General features: G+C 51.1%; 1 protein-coding gene across 2 annotated transcripts; it reads right to left on the bottom strand.

Annotated features, from left to right (window-relative positions):
• Positions 1-2,713: 2,713 nt before the first annotated feature.
• On the bottom strand, positions 2,714-18,582 carry CNBD2 (cyclic nucleotide binding domain containing 2). Of its 2 annotated transcripts, none has more exons than XM_029056173.2 (12): positions 18,421-18,582; positions 17,353-17,490; positions 15,357-15,407; positions 14,444-14,607; positions 11,265-11,421; positions 10,120-10,271; positions 8,976-9,114; positions 7,541-7,655; positions 7,087-7,303; positions 6,252-6,546; positions 4,653-4,816; positions 2,714-3,086 (listed from the first exon to the last, which is right to left on the bottom strand). In XM_029056173.2, exons 1-12 carry the CDS (start codon positions 18,478-18,480, stop codon positions 2,759-2,761), a joined length of 1,980 nt encoding a protein of 659 aa, XP_028912006.1. In that variant the 5' UTR covers positions 18,481-18,582; the 3' UTR covers positions 2,714-2,758. The 2 variants fall into 2 exon arrangements, with proteins under 2 accessions (XP_028912006.1, XP_028912007.1); XM_029056174.2 differs by having other exon boundaries at positions 6,300-6,546.
• Positions 18,583-19,389: the final 807 nt, after the last annotated feature.

The raw sequence follows: 19,389 nt of genomic DNA, 5'->3' as shown, positions 1-19,389 counted from the left end.
TTGGCAATCCGTAAGCGCTTAACAAATGCCACAGTTATGATTATTCTTCCTCACCCCACTCCTTGCCCTCACTTCATCCATCCTGGAGGGGGTGAAAACAGAGATAGCAGAAACAGAGATACCCAGAGAGAGAGAGCACAGAAAGAAACAAGGAGAGATGGAGATAGAAGTGTAGGGTGGCCATTTAGTAGCATTAGTAATAACAGTAATTATTAGTAATTATTAGTAATTATTGATTCTTATATGGAAGGACTGTACTAAGCACTGAGGGTAGATATAAGATAATCAGGTTGGACAGAGTCCCTGTCCCTCATGGCGTTCATGATCTGCTAATTCTTTTGTAGCATATTCTCCCAAGTGCTCAATACAGAACACTGCACATGGTACGTGCTCATTAAATCCCATTGATTGCTTAATAGTAGCAGAATTTATTGAACACCCTCTGAACTAGGTGTTTGGGAAGCATAGAAGAATAAAGTGACAGGTTATTTTATTCATCCCCCTCCCAGCTCCATAACACTTACGTACATATCTGCAATTTATTAGTCTGTCTTCCCCCCCAGACTGTAAACTCGTGGGCAGAGAATGTGTCTGTTTATTGTCATATTGTACTCTCCCAAGCGCTTAGTACAGTGCTCTGCACACAGTAAGTGCTTAATAAATACAATTGGATGAAAGTTTCATGCCCACAGGGAGCTTTCACAATATGGGGGATATCGAGCATAAAAATACAACTGGAGTTGTCAAAAATAAAGTGGGCACAGATACAGGAGTTCTAAGGAAGGTGTGAATAAGTTCATAAATGCTAGTTAATAAATACTAAAGTTGTAAATAAATTCATAAATATGTAGTGGTAAGAGAATGGGTCTGGGAGTCAAGAGCCCTGATTTCTAATCCCAGTTCTTCCCTGGATCTTCTATGTCATTTTGGGCAAGTCTTGCCTAAATGCAAACTCCTTGAGGGCGGAGATTTTCTCACACAATTTAAAGGACACTTCCAAGCCCTTAGCACAGTGCCTCGCACACAGGAGGTGTTCAATAAATACTATGGATTGATTGAACTTCTCTGAGCCCTAATTTCCTCATCTGTAAACAGGGTTAAGATATATGTTCTGTTGCTTGTGGGTCAGGGCTTGTTTCCGATCTGATTATTTCTATTTGCCCCAGAGTTTAATACAGTACTTTGACTCTCAGAAAGTGTTTAATAAATACCATAATTACTGTTCTTTAGACCTTGAGCCCCATGTGGGACAGGGATTATGTGTGTTCTGATTATCTTCTCCCCCCTTCAGATTGTAAACCTGGTGTGGACAGAGATTGTCTCTTTTTACTGCTGAATTGTACTTTCCTAGCACTTAGTACAATGCTCTGCACACAATAAGCATCCAATAAATAGGATAGAATGAATGAAAGAATGTTGTATCTTCTCCAGCACTTAGTAAACTCCTTGGCCCATAGTAAGTACTTCAGAAATACCAAAATTATTATTATTCTTTGATTAAACCATAATAATTAGAGAGGCACTTGTGTCAGGATTGTGCATGCTATAGATGTTTTGGAAATGATGGAGTCTTCCCCTTCATAAAATGATGGATGAGCCTTGTCTTTCTGCTTGACCAAGCAAAGAGAAAGAAGGAAAACCAAGGGTCAGTAGGTCAGTCAGAGAGTCATCAGTCTTTAGGTCAATCTTTCGGTCAGACCTAGGGCTCACAGGTTTAATCCCCATTTTACAGATGAGGTAAATGAGGCACAGAGAAGTGAGGTGACTTGCCCAAGAACACACAGCTGGGAAGGGTCCGCCCTACCAAAGTATGATTTTAGCGGATCTCGAACACTGGATGCTGCTGATGGGGTAAGGTTCTCCCGGGTCCAAGCCTGGAGCCCAGTTTAACGGAGCACGGAGGCTTCTTGTGTTTTATCCGATATTTCATTCGGTATTTTTTAATGGTATTTGTTAAGCACTTACTATGTGTCAGTCACTGTTCAAAGCACTAGGGTAGATACATGGGAATCGGGCTGGACACAGACCTCTCCCACATGGGTCTCATAGTCAGGTAAGAGAGAGAATAGATATTGAATCCCCATTTTGCAGCTGAGGAAACAGAGGCCCGGAGAAGTCAGGTGTCTTGCCCAAGATCACCCAGCAGGCAAGTGGTGGAGCTGGGATTAGAACCCAGGTCCTCTGGTTCTCAGGTCTGTGCTTTATCTGCTCGGCCACATATTTCAGTGAGTCAGTCAATCAGTATGTCAGTCAGTCAGTCAGCCAGGACCATGGCTTAGTGGCAAGAACAGGGGCTTGGGAGCCCAAGGATGTGGGTTCTAATTCCGCTCCACCACTTGTCTGCTTTGTGACCTCCGGCAAGTCACTTAACTTCTTTGTGCCTCAATTACTCCATCTGTAAAATGGGGATTAAGGCTGTGAGCCCCACATGGGACAATTTGAGAGCACCAGCTTTCTTCATCTTACACCTCTGCTCTCTTCAGCCCCTACTCCCCAGTTCACACTCTTGACCCTTCCGTCTCAAAGACAAGCCGTACCTCCCACCCTGATCCAGAACTCCCTCCCGTTCAAATCCACCGGCCTTCAGAACCCCCTGTGATCAAATGTGGGGGCCAGCAGGAATGGGAGGGACGCCCTCTGGGGGATCGGGACCCCGAGGAGCTCTCGGAGGAAAGAGGCCATTCCGAGGGGCTCGGGAGAGTCCAGACCCGACTCTGGCTTCCGAGGGGACCGTCTCCGCCCCGTCCCCCGCTCTTTATTAGCTCTCCATTAGGATCCCGGGATGTCGATACTGAGGCAGGAGCTCCTGGAGGCGGGGACGGGGTGCTGAGATGCTGTGGATGAGCCGGAGAGGGGGCAGCTGCTCCCGATGGTCAGAGGTGGTGGAGATGAAGATGGAGCAGGGTCGTCGGGCCCTCCCCTTGGGTGCCCGCAGGTTGAGCACCCCGGCCTGGGCCACACAGTGGTCGGCGGTGAGGCAGCGAGGGCAGTGGGTCTCGCCTGGCTTTACCAGCAGGTGCTTCAGGTCTCTGTGGAAGATCCTCCAGTCGTTTTCTCTCAGGAACCTCTGGCAGATCTCATCATCACTGGGGAGAGATGGGACATACGTGGCTCAGGGGCCTGGGCCGGGGAGTCAGAAGGAACTGGGTTCTGATCTACAGAAACGCTCTGGGCGAGTCACTGCCCTCCTCCAAAATCTCCAGTAGTTGCCTATCAACCTTCGTATCCGGCAAAAACTTCTCACTATTGACTTCAAAGCTCTCCATCACCTTGCTCCCTCTTACCTCACCTCCTTTCTCTCCTTCTTCATCCCAGCTCACACACTCAGCTCCTCTGCCACTGCTAACCTCCTCATTGGGCCTCGTTCTCGCCTGTGCCACCGTCGACCTCTGGCCCACGTCCTCCCTCTGGCCTGGAATGCCCTTCCTCCTAACATCCGCCAAACTAGCACACTTCCCCCCTTCAAAGCCCTACTGAAAACTCACCTCCTCCAGGAGGCCTTCCCAGACTGAGCCCCCTTTCCTCTGCTCCTCCTCCCTCCCCATCACTGCGACTCCCTCCCTCTGCTCTACCCCTCCCTGCCCCATAGCACTTGTGTATCTATGTACATATTTATTATTCTATTGATTTTATTAATGATGGGTATATTCTATAATTCTATTTATTTATATTGATGCTATTGATGCCTGCCTACTTGTTTTGTTTTGTTGTCTCTATCCCCCATTCTCAATGTGAGCCCGTTGTTCGGTAGGGATTGCTCTCTTTGTTCCCGAATTGTACTTTCCAAGTGCTTAGTACAGTGTTCTGCACACAGTGAGTGCTCAATAAATGCAATTGAATGAACAAATGCATGAATGAACGACCGGCTCCGCCACATATGTGCTGTGTGACCCAGGGCAAGTCATGTCACTTCTCTGGCCTCAGTTACCTTGTCTGTAAAATGGGGAGTAAGAGTGTGAGCCCTATGTGGAACAGGGTCTGTGTTCAACCTGATTAACTTGTAGCTACCTCAGTGGTTAGAACAGTGCTTGGCGCATAATAATCGCTTCACCAGTACCATAATTAGTATTACTATGGGGTCAGGGTGGGGGGATAGACCACCTTGGGATTCTCATTTATCTCATCTGCAAATGGGGATTTAAGAATGGGAGCCCCATGTGGGACAGGTACTGTGTCTGACTGGATTACCTTGTATCTACCCCGATGCTTAGAACAGTGCCTGGAACACAGTAAATGTTTAATGAATACCATTTTTTAAAAAATCCATCGGGGAGAGTACCCACACAGAGAGAGGGCAGGCTTTCCTCCCCTTAATAATAATAATTGTGGTATTTGTTAAGTACTTACTATGTGCCAGGCACTGAACTAAACGCTGAGGTGGATACAAGCAAATTGGTCTGGACACAGTCCCAGTCCCACGTGGGGCTCAAAGCTTTAATCCCCATTTTTTTAGATGAGGTAACTAAGGCACAGAGAAGTCAAGTGACTTGCCCAAGGGCACACAGCAGACAAGTGGCAGAGCTGGATTAGAATCCATGACCTAGTGGCTCCCAGGCCCATGGTCTACCCACTACACCCTGTCTGTACCCCCACCAGGGACTGACGGTTGTGTGGAGGCAGGGAGATGGCCTAGTGGGTCTCCCGGTCCTGACCTGGGGTAGGGAATCTGCATCTGGGTCAGCTTCTCGTTGGTCTCTCTGTCCAGGAAGCCCTCCAGTTTGTTTATCTTCAGCTGGATCACTTCGGCCCCCTGACTCACCAGGATCAGGGGTCTCTTGTCCTGGAGGCCCTCCGGGAGGAGGATTTGATGAAGACCCTGGGGAGGTGGACAGACGGCAGATTGGTAGCAGACTCCCTCACTCTTCCCTTAAAAGCGCCCCCAAAACAGCCCTCTGCTCCACATTTGCTCTTCCCCCAGCTCGCTCGCTTCGTTCCTCCCAAGCCAATCCAGAGCTGTTCCTGTTTTCCCGGAAAAAATGGAAACTCCTTGACGGCAGAAAATCTGTCTTCCACTTCAGTTGCACTTCTCAAGTGCTCAGAACCGTGCACCGTACCCAGTGGGTGCTCAGTTGACCCCATTATCACCACCCAAGCGCTCATATGTTGAACTAAGTGGGTGTTCAGTAAATACCACTATCATCATCACCAGGGGGATGAGGTAGAGGGGGCTATCTGCAGGACTCAGGAGAAGCAGCGTGACGTAGTGAAAAGAGCACCGAGTTAGAGGTCCTGGGTTCTAATCCCAGCTCTGCCACTCGCCTGCTTGCTGTGGGACCTTGGGCAAGTCACTTAACTGCTCTGTGCCTCTGTTCCCTCATCTGCAAAATGGGGATGCAATATCTGCTCTCTCTCCTATGTGGACTGTGAGCCCCATGTGAGACCTGATTAACTTATATCTGCTCCAGTGCTTAGTACAGTGTTTGGCAGGTAGTCACTTCACTTCTCTGTGTCTCAATTACCTCATCTGCAAAATGGGGAATGAGACCGTGAGAGCCATGTGGGACAGTGACTGTGTCCAACCTGATTTGCTTGGATCCACCCCAGGTCTTCGAAATAATAATGATGGCAATCGTTAAGCGCTTACTATGGGTGAAGCACTGTTCTAAGGGCTGGGGGGGATACAAGGTGATCAGGTTGTCCCACATGGGGCTCACAGACTTAATCCCCATTTTACAGATGAGGTGTCTGAGGCCCAGAGAAGTGAAGTGACTTGCCTAAAGTCACACAGCTGACAAATGGCGGAGCCAGGATTAGAACCCATGACTTCTGACTCCCCAGCTCGGGCTCTGTCCATTGAGCCACGTTTGAAAGCACATAATAAACGCTTAGCACCACAATTATTAGTAAGTGTTTAACAAATACCACAGTTATTATATAACTGTGGTATTTGTTAAGTGCTTACAATGTGCCAGGCACTGTACTAAGCGCTGGGGTGGATACAAGCAAATCAGGTTGGACTGTGTCCCTGTCCCACATGGGGCTCCAAGCTTTAATCCTCATTTTACAGATGACGTAACTGAGGCCCAGAGAAACGAAGTGACTCGCCCGAGTTCACACAGCGGACGGGTGGCTGAGCCGGGATTAGAACACAGGACCTCTGACTCCATGCCCTTTCCAATAGGTCACGCTGCTTCCCCCGTGTCCTGCAGATAGCCCCCTCAAAAGGACTCCCAGGCCCATTCTCTAGCCACTTGGCCACGCTGCTTCTCGGTTATTATGATTATTATTATGATCACTATTATCATTATTACCAGGACTTCCCCCTCATCCACACCCTGGACCCGGATATAGGCCCCCACCGCCGCCTCCACGGGGAGCTTGCCAAACTCTGTGGTTACGACGCCCTTGTCTTGGTTAGATGGGCTACGTGGAGAGCTGAAAGAATCTTCCCCGGTCAGGCTGCTCTTCCCAGAATCCCTGTGCAATTCCCAAGATTCCAGCTCGCCGACGGGAACATCCAACAGTTCCTCAGGGAGGGAATACCCCCTGAGGGGTGGAGTTGGGGACGAGGACTCTCTCTGACTCATTCTGGGAAGGACGTGTGGCCTAGAGGAAAGAGCACAGAATTGGGAGTCAGGAGATTTGGGTTCTAAATCCGGGCCCATTACTTGCCTGATGGTTTGGGGTTTTTTTTTATGGTATTTGTTAAGCGCTTACTATGTGCCGGGCGCTGTTCTAAGCGCTGGGGTACGTATAAAGTGATCGGCTCGGAGACGGTCCATGTCCCACATGGGACTCCCAATCTTAATCCCCATTTTACAGATGAGGGGACGGCGGCACAGGGAAGTGAAGTGACTAGCCCTAGGTCACACAGCAGGCTAGCGCCAGCGCCAGGACTAAAACCCAAGTCCTCTGACTTCCATGCCCCCGCCCTATCCACTAGGGCACGCTGCTTCTGGGTGACTTTGGACAAGTCACTTGACCTCTCTGGGCCTTGGCTTTCTTCTCTGTAAAAGAGAACAGAGCCTAGTGGAAAGAACAGGGCACAGAGCTTTACCTTTATATCCATAAAGTCGCTAGGAATTGGAAACGATCCAACAGCACTTATTAATAATACTAAATAATAATGATAAAGGGCACCCTCACCTGAACAGCATCTCCCCAAATTCTCTGTGACCTCCGAACTTCCGGGTCAGATGGTGACAGGCCCTGGGGTCGTCCTTCGTGGAATAAGTCTCGGAGAGCTTCAGCTTGTAGCTCTTCAAGTTGCTGAAGTCTTTTACGGGGTACGATTTGATCTGGAATTCCTCAAACCTCTTCTTGTCTGGGTCTCGGGGCTTCTGCTCCAGCACGCTCACCCAGCCTGGGCAGGCAAAAACAACAGCGGCAATAAGTGCTCACTCTGGGCTGAACGCTGTGCTAAGCGCTTGAGAAAGTACAATACAACAATAAAGACAGGAGGGGATGGGAGGAGATGTAGGGAAGGACGGGGGATGTCTCTTCCTCCCAGGCACCGGGTTGGGCGAGGGGAGGTGGAGGCAGAGGGCTGGCTGAGTTGACCGGCCATGACCCCTCCTGGAGGCGGGGCCGGCAGGCTTACCCAGCGTCTTGTGATCCATTTTGCTGTGTTTCTGATACTGCAGGTGCTGCCAGATCCATTTGTAGTAGGAGGGACAGGTGGGCAGGTCTACCAGACGCAGGACGTCACAATGACCCTGGGGTCCACGGGGGCAAGGAAGGGTCAACCGGCCAGCGGGGAGAGGGGTCGGCCCCCCGCCCACCTCTGCTCTCCCGTGGGGATGGGGTCTCTCTGGCTTTGGGTGGGCCCCGCCCCTGGTTCTTCCGCCTTCTCTGCCCGCTCCCGCCGGACGGGACGTCTCCCCGCCCGTCACTCATCCCCAAGGTCACCCACTCCAGGAAGCACTCCCCGATTGCCCTCTCTCCAACCCGCCAGCCGCCCATTCCTCCTCCAGCCTCGGCTCGCTCCCTCGGCCCCCCGCATCTGTCCGCCGCTCCTCTGTGGCTCCTCTCCAACCTCCCACCGGTTAAACTCTCCAGGGAGGTGGAATCCACCGAGATGCCAAGGGCGTCTCTGCATCTCTCATCTCTGGGAGGTCTCTCGGGATTATCTCTGTGGGCCCGTTTGCTTGTGTTTGCGTGTGTGTGTGTCTGTGTCCATCCCCCGATCCAGGGTGCGACTGTGCTTGGGTCAGAATTCTTGGGGGGCTGGATGGGGGCCTCCCGTGGCATGCAAATTATGCAAATACCACCCAGAGAGCACTTCCCCCAATCATGATAAAAATCAGTGTTATTGATTAAACGCTTACTCTGTGCCAAGCTCTGGAGTAATACAAGCTAGTCAGATGGGAGCTAGTCCCTGACCGCCAAATGGCTCTCAGTATCTGAGAAAGGGAGAGCGGGGAGATGATGATGATAATCATAACTATAATTGTAGCATCTGTTAAATGCTTACTATGTTCCAGCCACTGTACTAAGCGCTGTGGGGGAATACTCTAGACCGTGAGCTCGTTGTGAGCAGGGAATGCTACTGTTTATTGTTGTATTGTACTTTCCCAAGCACTTTGTATGGTGCTCTGCACACAGTAAGTGCTCAATAAATACGATTGAATGAATGAATACTAGCAAACTGGGTAGGACAGAGTCCCTCTCTCACATCAGGCTCACAGTCTTAATCCCCAGTTTGCAGATGAGGTAACTGAGGCACAGAGAAGTGGAGTGATGCCCAAGGTCACGCAGCAGACAAGTGGCAGAGCTGGGATTAGAACCCACGACCTTCTGACTCCCAGGCCGGGGGTCTATCCGGCGATAAAATGAGGAGCTCTTCTCCCCCTTTTACAGATGAGGAAACTGAGGCCCAGAGAGGTCTGAGCGACCCTCCCGAGGTCATGGAGCAGGCATGAGGTGGCGGGTGGAGCCAGGACTCGAGTCCAGGTCCCCCAAGTCACGGTCCGGGGGATCTTTCCCCCCGCCTTCCCCCGCCGCCCCGGGGCTGTCCGGCCCTGCGCCCCGCTGACCTGTCGGATGAACAGGGCGTTCCCTGACTGGGTGATGTCCTGGCAGATGACCTGCCCGAACCGGTACTTCTCCACTTTGCACTGGCGGGAGAGGGCCTGAAGTAGCTCATCGGGCCAGGTGCGGAACAGATCCATGTTCCTGCGGGAGGACGGGGGCCCGAGGGGTCACCTCGACCGGCCCCCCTCCTCCCCCACCCCCCGCCTCAGGTTGGGCCCCGTCCCCCCCTCGTCCGCCCCAGAGTTCACCCAGGTTGGACTACCGGCTTCTGAGAAGGCCGGGTAATAATAATGATAATAGTAATAATAGTATTTGTTAAGTGCTTACTATGTGCCAGGCACTGTACTAAGCGCTGGGGTGGATTCGAGCAGATCAGGTTGGACAGTCCTTGTCCCACTTGGGGCTCGCAGTCTCAATCTCCATTGTACAGATGAGGCAACTGAGGCCCAGAGAAGCGAAGTGACTTGCCCAAGGTCAAACAGCAGACAAGTGGAGCCGGGATTCGAACCCAGCTCCTTCTGACTCCCAGGCCTGTGTTCTATCCACTACATGATGCTGCTTCTGGGGACAGGACTTTCACGGGCTGGAGCTTCAGGGCTGGGGCTTCAGACAGTGGAGCTTTCAAGGGTGGAGTTTCCAGGGGCGAAGCCTCCATGGATGGGGATTTGGGCGGGTGGGGCTTCCAAGGATGAGACTTCCAGGTATGGGATTCCGGAAAATGGGACCTCTAAGGGTGGAGTTTGCAGGGGAGGTTCTATTCTGTAGACTTGTAAGCTCGTGGTGGGCAGGGAATGTGTCTATCAATTCCGCCGCGTTACTCTCCCGAGAGTTTAGTACAGTGCACTGTATGCAGAAACTGTTCAATAAATACGACTGATTAATTAATTGATTGATTGACCTCCTTAGGAAGGGTTCCTAGGAGGCGGAGCTTCCAGGGATGGAGCCAAGGAGACCCTTAGAACAATGCAGACTCCTTTCCTCCCCTGCTTCACCAATCAATCAATCAATCAATCAATCGTATCTCCTCTTCCAAGGTCTCTGACATCACAAAGAAGGATTTCGGTTAGGCGCCGAGGAGCGTGAGGGGAGGTTTAGAACGGAGAGAGGCAGGGGCTGCCCGGGATGACCTCCCGGGGCCATCCCGACCTGAAGAAGTCGAAGCGCTGCTGGAACTCGGCCTGGAGCTCCTCGTCCAGCCGGTTGGCGAAGAAATCCTCCCTGTCCACGACCAGCAGCTCCGTCTCATCCATGCAGACCACGGTGGCGATCCGCAGCACTCTGCTCAACAGAGCCACTTCCTGGGGCCGGAGTCAAAGGTCGGAGGGCGCGGGACCGCTCTCCTTCCTCTCCCTCTGCCCGCTCCGAGCCCTCTCAGTCCAACCTGGACCGGACTCTCCCGGGAGAGATTTGGACCTTTTCCCCGTGGCCCAGAGTCTCGAGAACTTTGTGGAGCTGCTCTGGTCTGCCCCTAACTCCGTCCCTCTAACTCACACAGGGCACCACCAAACCCCAGGAGCCCTCCCTTGTTTTGCACATAGTAAGTGCTTAACAAATGTTATTATTATTATTATTATTTGGAACTCTGTCCAATAGTCAAGTGGCCTAGGAATTTCCCCATGCTTTTCTTCACTCCTCTAGGCCAGGGATGGTGTCTTCAATCAATCAATAGTATTTATTGAGCACTTACTGAGAGTGGAGAGTCAATCATGTTTACTGAGCATTTACTATGGGCAGAGCACTGTACTAGGCACTTGGGAGAGTACAGTATAGCAAGCCCTACTTGTGTCTGTTTCCAAGAGCCCATTACAATGCCCTGCACATAGAAAGCACTCAGTATAGTGCTCTGCACCCAGTGGGTGCTCAGTACAGCATCTACACACAACAGAGAAGAAGAAGCATGGTTTAGTGGAAAGAGCATGGGGTTGGGTTCTAATCCTGACTCCATCACCTGTCTGTTGGGTGACCTTGGACAAGCCACTTAACTTCTCTGTGCTTCAGCTACCTCATCTGGAAAATGGGGATTAAAACTTTGAGCCCCACTTGGGACAACCTGATTACCCTGTATCTACCCCAACGCTTAGGACAATGCTTGGCCCATAGTTAACAAATACCATAATAACTGATGCTTAGTACAGTGCTCTGCACACAGTGGGGCACACAGTATGATCTGCACATAGCATGCCCAGTTGGGAGTTCCATTCTTCCTCCCTCCCCCCTGAGCCGTGCCGCCCCCCCCCAGTCCCCCGTACCCCCCAGACCTGGTTCCCCGGGCCCGACACCCCCCGGCTCACCCCGAAGGATGCCCCCTGGTGCAGCATGGTGGGGTGCAGGTCCAGGAAAGCGCTGCTCCCGTCCTCATCGTCCGTCACGGCCACCTTCCCCCGGTAGATGAAGTAGAAGCTGTGGCCTGGGTGCCCCTTCTTGACGATAACCCGTCGGCGTCCAAATCTGGGGGAACCGAGGCCGTCAACCCGCACCCCTGGCCCCCGCGCCCCGGCTTTGGACCCCCTCCCCCCACCACTCCGCTCCCCGAGGTTCCCCACCTCCCACCGTGCCCTTCTGGGCTCCCGCCAAAGCTCTGGACAAGAGGCGTGGCCTAGCTGAAAAATGCACAGCCTTTGGCCTGAGTTCTAATCTTGCCTCCCCCTCCTGCCCGCAGGGTGATCTTGGGCAAGTCTCTTTATTTCTCCGGGCTTCAGTTTCTTCATCTGTAAAATGGAGAGCCAATATCTGCCCCAGTCTACTTAGGCTGGGACTTCTGATTTAAGAAAAAATCACCGGCCTAGCGCTCAGCACAAGGCTAACCACTCTCTAGATGCTCAGAAAATACCATCTACTTGGAGAAGCAGCGTGGCCCAGGGGATAGACTGGGAGCCCGAAGGTACCTGGGCTCTAATCTCGTCTCTGCTGTGTGACCTTGGGCCTGTCACTTTGCTTCTCTGGGCCTCAGTTCCTTCATCTGTAAAATGGGGGTTAAGACTGAGACCCCCACGGGGGACAGGGACTGTTGTCCAACCTGATTAGTTTGTAATTTATCTCAGTGCTGAGTGCAGTGTCTGGCATCCAGCGCTTAGAACAGTGCCAGCGCTTAAAACAGTGCTCCAGAGGTTAGAACAGTGCTTGGCACAGAGTAAGCGCTCAACAAATACCATAAAACCAAAAACAATCTATTGACGATCCACTGACAAGAAGAGTTGGGAGCTGGAGGTGGAAGTCTCTGAGACTTGTCGAGAGGCTGGGGAGATACAGCAGAAAAGGAAATTATAACAATAATAATAATAATCGTGGTATTTGTTAAGCGCTGACTATGTGCCAGGCACTGTACTAAGCACTGGGGTGGATACAAGCAAATTGGGTTGGACACAGTCCCTGTCCCACATGGGGTTCATAGTCTCAATTCCCATTTTAGGTAACGGAGGCCCAGAGAAGTGAAGTGACTTATCCTAGGTCACACAGCAGACAAGTGGTAGAGCTGGGATTAGAACCCAGACTTTCCTACCAACTCTGTTGTATTGTACTCTGCCAAACACTTGGTACGGTGCTCAGCACACAGCAAGCACCCAAAAAAGACCACGGATGGATTAATTGGCATGTTGTACTCTCCCAGGCGCTTAGAACAGTGGCCTAGACTATCAGCTCGTGGGCAGGGAAGGTGTCCATTATATTGTTCTCTTGTACTCCTCTCAAGTGATTACTACAGTGCTCTGCACAGAGTAAGCATTCCCAATGTGCCCTGAGGCAGGGCAGAAGACGGTTTTTCCCGTGAGCCCATTGTTGGGCAGGGATTATCTCTATCTGTTGCCGAATTGTACATTCCAAGCGCTTAGTACAGTGCTCTGCACGCAGTAAGCGCTCAATAAATTCGACTGAATGAATGACTGTACACAATAAGCGTGCAGTGAATACGACTGATTGATCACTGAACTTTCCCAAACGCTTAGTACAGCACCTTGCCCCCAGGTGGTGCTCAGTCCATTCCATCCCTCAGAGGGCTGTTTCTGGACGGGGGAAGGAAGGCAGGAGGACTGGGACGGTCGTCAGGCTTTGCCAACCCCTGGCCCACGTCCTGCCTCTGGCCTGGAACGCCCTCCCTCCTCGTATCCGACAGACAATTCCTCTGCCCCCCTTCGAAGCCTTATCGAAGGCCCCACCTCCTCCGGGAGGCCTTCCCTGACTAAGCCCCACTTTTCCTCATCTCCCACTCCCTTCTGCCTCACCCTGACTTGCTCCCTTTATAATAATAATAATAACGTTGGTATTTGTTAAGCGCTTACTATGTGCCGAGCACTGATCTAAGCGCTGGGGTAGATACAGGGTAATCAGGTCGTCCCACGTGAGGCTCACGGTCTTAATCCCCATTTTCCAGATGAGAAGTTAAGTGACTGGCCCAAAGTCACACAGTTCAGGTCCATATCTGTCATTTATCTATTTCTATTCATCTCCGTCTCCCCTTCTAAGTAAGCTCTTCAGGGGCAGGGGGTGCGTCCGGTTACTGTCCTATTGTTCTCTCCCAAGCGCTTAGTACAGAGCTCTGCACACAGCGAGCACTCAATAAATACGATTGAATGAATGAATGGGTGGACAGCACCTATGTATAGATCTGTATTACCTGTAGTTTATTTATCTATTTATTTATGTATATTAGTGTCTGTCTCCCCTTCTAGACTGCGAGCTTGTTGTGTGCAGTGTCTGTTGATTGTTATATCGTACTCTCCCGAGCGCTTAGTACCGTGCTCTGCACCCAGCGGGCGCTCAATAAATACGTTTGAACGAACGAATGGGAGAACAGTACATTTGTGTATGCCTGGAATTTATTTATTTGGTTATCTATTTATTTACTTATTTACATGAATGTCTGTGTCTTCAAGACTGTGAGCTCGTGGTGGGCATGGAATGTGTCTGTTTGTTGTCGTATTGTACTCTCCCAAGCGCTTAGGACAGTGCTTTGCGCACAGTAAGCGCTCAATAAATAGGACCAAATTCATTCATTCAATTATATTTATTGAGCGCTTACTATGTGTAGAGCACTGTACTAAGCGCTTGGAATGTACAAATCGGGAACAGATAGAGACAGTCCCTGCTCTGAATGGGAGCAGGGCAACACATACGTATTGTACTTTCCCAAGCACTTAGTACAGTGCTCTGCACCCAGTAAGCGCTTAATAAATATGATTGAATGAATATGTACCTACCTGTATATATGTGTAATTTATTTTATTTGCTTATTTATATAAATGTCTGTCTCCCCCTCTAGACTGCGAGCTCACTGTGGGCAGGGAACGTGTCTGTTGTTACAGTGTGCTCACCCAAGCGCTTAGTACAGTGCTCTGCACAAGGTAAGCACTCAGTTGAATGATTGATAGAAGGGATGGATGAGGAAGGAGGCCAAGATGGAAACTAGGGTTGAAATGAGCCAGTCCCCCCACCCCGGTTTTCCGCCGTCCCCCCCGCCACCCGGAGGGACCCTGACCTCTCGAAGCGGATGACCTTGGCCAGCAGCTCCTGCAGCCGCTCGCTGTAGGTACGGAAGCTCTCGATCACCTGCAGGAGGTTGCACAGCATCCGGAGTTCTGCCTCCTGCCTCCAAGCCGGGATCTTCTTCGTGATCTCGATGGCCCTGGGGGGGAAGTGGCCCTGGACGGCCGGGCCCGCAGCGGGTCAGAGCCGGCCCCCCACCCCGGCCCCGCTTCCGGACCCCTCCCCATCAACCTGGAGGAAGAGTGGGGACCAGACGCCGAGGAGGGAGATGTTCGGGTTATCCGTTTGTTCGGGGATTAACCGCATGCTTGGATTATCCACAGGTTTGGATTATCCATGGGTTTTGAACGGACTGCTTGTTTTTGGATCGCCGTGTGTTCGGATCATCTGTGTGTTTTGGATTTTCTGTGTGTTTCGGGTAGGGTTTGAGTGTTTGTATTAGCTACGCATTTGGATTATCTGGATTTTTCTTTTAAGAACCACATGCAGGAGGCAGGGTTTTTTCCCATTTCCCATGTATTTTTTTGGATTATCCATGTGATTGGTTTACGTGTGTGTTGTGTATCACCTGCAAATTTAGATTATCTCTCTGTTTGGATTATCCACGTGTTTGGATTATCCATGTGTCCTTGATGATCTAAAATTTTGGAGACTCGGTTGGAGAAACCCATTCCTCCCCCACTGGGAAACCCATGTGGAAGGGCCTGCCTTACCTGCTTCCCTCTGAAGACCCCCGATGTCCCACTATAGCCCCTCCCACCCTGCCACGGTGGAGCACAGGTAGATTTCTCTCATGAACGTGTGGGGGTAACAGGGGGCAAGGGGGAGGCAGGAAGGCCCCCTCTTTCTTTCCCCTACCCCCCACCCCGTCCCTCCCCAGCCATAAACCCATGGGGAGCACCCACCTTCTGACTCTTGAAGTCTTTGTAGTTGAACAGCAGTGGACCCTGCTTCTTCTGGAGAAAGAGATCGGGAAGGAGGGCGGGAGGTGAGTTTGGCGAGACTGACAGCACTTTGGACATCCACCTTCTCGTCACTCACCCCGACAAACCCTGGGGGTAGGGGGTGCAGGACAGCAGGGAGAAGTAGGGTTAAGGTTAGGGTTAGAACCTGGGCCTGAGATTCAAGAGATCTGGGTTCTAATCCCATCTCTGCCATTGAATTTTGTTTTTAATGGTAGTTTTTAAGCACTTTTTAGGGGTCAAATCATTCATTCATTCGTGTTTATTGAGCTCTTACTTTGCACAGAGCACTGTACTAAGCACTTGGCAGAGTACATTAGAACACTAAACAGACACATTCCCTGCCCACAGTGAGCTTACATTCTAGAGCTTTTAGCCTACAGTTCTAAACACTGGGATAAATACAAGTTCATTCATTCATTCATTCAATAGTATTTATTGAGCGCTTACTATGTGCAGAGCACTTTAATGATGTATTATGAATTTTTCATTTTTATCAATGTCTATCTCCCCCTCTGGATCGCAAGAGTGTTGTGGGCAGGGAACATGTCCTCAGAGTCTGTCCTATTGTTCTCTTCCAAGTGCTTAGTACAGTGCTCTGCACACAGTAAGTACTCAATAAGTACCACTGATGGGTTAATTGATTGATTGATATAGCAGGTTGGATTTAGTCTCTCTGCCACATGGGGCTCACATTTGGGGAGGGCAGTTGAAGAAGTCACCTCACAGCACTTATGTAGGTATCTCTAAATTTTTTGTAATAAATTATTTATTCATATTAACTTCTGTCTCCCTTCTAGATTGTAAGCTCGTTATGGGCAGGGAACGTGCCTGCTAATTTCCTTGTACTCTCCCAAGTGTTTAGAACAGTGCTCTGCACATAGTAAGCACTCAAATACCACTGACTGATTGATTGACTTGCCCGAGGTCACCCAGCAGGCAACTAGCAGAGCCAAATTAGAACCCAGCTCCTCTTAATAATAATAATAATTCTGATGGCATTTGTTAAATGCTTACTGTGGGCCAAGCACTGTTCTAAACTCTGGGGTAGATGTGGGGTTCCCAGTCTTAATCCCCATTTTACAGATGAGGTAACTGAGGTACAGAGAAGTGAAGTGATTTGTCCAAAGTCACACAGCTGACAAGCGGTGGAGCCGGAATTAGAACCCATGACTTCTGCCTCCATAGCCCGTGCTCTTTCCACTAAGCCACACTGCTTACTTGCAGGCCCGTGATTTATTCACTAAGCCATGCTGCTTTCCAATGCTGTGTGACCATAGGCAAATCACTTCAAGTCTCTAGGACTAAACTTCCTCATCTGTGAAATGGGACTCTCATACCTGTTCTCCCTCCCCCTTCAGACTGTGAGCCCCATGTGGGGCGGGGACTGCATCTGACCCGTTGATCCTGTATCCACTCCTGAGCTTAGCACAGGGCTTGGCACAGAGTAAGCGCTTAACAGACCCCACGATTATTAATAAAAATAATGTGGTACTCGTTAAGTGCTTCCTTTGTGCCAGGCGCTGTACTAAGCGCTGGGGTGGATACAAACCAAACAGGTTGGACACCGTCCCTGCCCCACGTGAGGCTCGCAGTCTCAGTCATCATTCTCCAGATGAGGTAACTGAGGTTCAGAGAAGTGAAGCGACTTGCCCAAGGTCACACAGCAGACAAGTGGTGGAGTTGGGATTAGAACTCATGACCTTCAGCCTCCCAGGCCCGGGCTCTACCCATTACGCCATGCTGCTTCTCTCAGGAGGGAGAGGTAGTCAGGGCAGGGCAGCGGTCAGAGACTACGCTCCGGGAGGAAGGGCCCGTGGAGGTTGGGGGCCAGGGTTTGAGGTGGTGGGGTTCCTCTCCCCCCGCCCCGCCCCTTGGGCAGACCCCCGCCCAACCCGTTCTTCCCCGGCCCGGCCCTCCGCCCCAGATGCCCCCTCACAGAGGAAGTGGTGAAGACTGAAGCTTTGCAGTGTGTTTCCTCCATAATCTGGTACTCTCGGAAGCCACGCAGGCCTTGGCGGAACATTTTGCACACCCGGATCATCATGGTGATTTTCCGCGTCAACTGGCACAGCTTCTACCCCGACCCCGGATGGAAGTTCAAAGGTCAGCCCCTGGACTGCAGGCCGGACCCTCCCTCTCCCCTCTCTCCCAATCGATCATTCATTCATTCAGTTGGATTTATTGAGCGCTTACTGTATGCAGAGCACTGTACTAAGCGCTCGGGAAAGTACGATACAACAGTAAACAGTGACATTCCCTGCCCACAACGAGCTCACATTCTAGGGCTCGTTCAGTCAATCAATCGTATTTATTGAGAGATTACCATGTGCAGTAAGTGCTCGGGAGGGTACGATAAAGCAGAATTAGCAGACATGTTCCTTGCCCATAATGAGCTTAGAGTCTAATAATAATAATAATTATGGTATTTGTTCGGCGCTTACTATGTGCTGAGCACTGTTCTAAGTGCTGGGGTAGATACAGGGTAGTCAGATTGTCCCACGTGGGGCTCACATTATTTAAGCCCCATTTTTACAGATGAGGTAACCGAGGCTCGGAGAAGTTAAGCGACTTGCCCAAGGTCACACAGCAGACAAGTGGCGGAGCCCGGATTAATAATGATGATGGCATTTGTTAAGCACTTACTATGTGTCAAGCCCTGCTCTGAGACCTGGGGTAGTTACAAGCTAGGCAGTTTGGATACAGTCCCTTGTCCTGCATGGGGCTCACAAGTCTTAATCCCCATTTTCCAGAAGAGGGGCCTGAGGCTCAGAGAAGTGATGCAACTTGCCCAAGGTCACACAGCAGATAGGTGGCAGTCGGGATCAGAACCCATGACCTCTGACTCCCAAGCCCGGGCTCTTTCCGCTAGTCCACACTGCTTCTCTGGGTATGTGTGTGCGCACGAGTCCGAGCAGAGGAAGGAGATGGGGCACGGAAGAGGACAGATTCATCAGAACCAGATTCCTTCTTCTTCCCCCTGCCCATCCCCTTCTGCCCCCCTCACCAAGTCCTTCATCTGCGTATGGGAGTGTTGGTTTCTCCTCTTCCTCGCCCACCTCCTCATGGTGGTGATGATCCAAATGTGGAGTCCCCAGGGGTGGGGTGGGGGCAGAGACCCTCCCTGCTCTCTGTACTCCCTGCTCAGTGCTCCCTGCTCTGTGCTCCACCCTCTCCCTCAGGAAGAAGGGGCTGGGATAGGGGAGGCCTCTGATGTCACAGTGGGAGGCCCAGAAGGGCGGACCTCCTTCCAGTGGGAGGGGTCCTGAAGAGGGGGAGGGGCTCTGGGGAAGGGGAGGGGGTTCCAGGGGATGGGAGTAGTGGGGGTGGACTGGAGTCTTTCCGCTAACCCCGGCTGATGGTATTTGTAAGCACTTACTAGGTGCTGTTCTAAGCGCTTTTCTGTGCCCCAGAGCACATTCCACCCAGCGTCTTGACCATCGATCCATATCTGCGGGAAACTGTGCTTTCCCGACTCTATTCCCCATCACACCAGCCTTCTAGTAGGAGGAGAGCCACGCCGTGGTAACTCATCCTGTCCCCCGGGGCACGAGCGTGGGCGAGTTGGTTAGCCGGAGCAGTAAATGAGGAGAAGACCGGGGAGTCAAGCCACGTCTCCAGGACTCAACCAGCTCCGGATACCCTGCATCTATCTGGCTGTTGCTTACCATGGGAGCCACTGTGCCGTCAGACTTTGAGGTTCGGGCGACCGGCAGCGGAAAGCCATTCTGATATTGAGGTTGGGAATCTATGGTCTGAACCTCGTCGTATCCTGACCATCCCGTTCCTATCCAACCTGTCTCCCTCCCCAAGTTCCTGGCTATAGATCGGTTTGAGCTTCCTCATTGTCTGCTCTCTGTGCAACTGTAACGGCAATTTGAAGAGCATAGAAAATAGCAGCAAAGGAAACCAAACCACTATCAACAAGCCATAAAATTCTGACTCCTATATTCCAGCCCCAGAAAATCATAGCTAG

Source organism: Ornithorhynchus anatinus, chromosome X5 (genome assembly GCF_004115215.2).
Source record: "Ornithorhynchus anatinus isolate Pmale09 chromosome X5, mOrnAna1.pri.v4, whole genome shotgun sequence".
In the NCBI taxonomy this organism is placed as follows: Eukaryota; Metazoa; Chordata; class Mammalia; order Monotremata; family Ornithorhynchidae; genus Ornithorhynchus; species Ornithorhynchus anatinus.
The sequence above is the reverse complement of the archived record's forward strand: the minus strand, read 5'-3'. Positions and strand labels throughout refer to the sequence as shown.

Excerpts from the sequence above, each read along its gene's own strand:
- CNBD2 (XM_029056173.2), bottom strand. The coding sequence starts at position 18,480 with ATGAGGAGGTGGGCGAGGAAGAGGAGAAACCAACACTCCCATACGCAG. Across the intron at positions 14,608-15,356 it reads AAGACTTCAAGAGTCAGAAG|GGCCACTTCCCCCCCAGGGC; the intron begins GTGGGTGCTCCC and ends CCGGCCGTCCAG. Across the intron at positions 11,422-14,443 it reads AAGGTCATCCGCTTCGAGAG|ATTTGGACGCCGACGGGTTA; the intron begins GTCAGGGTCCCT and ends CGGTTCCCCCAG.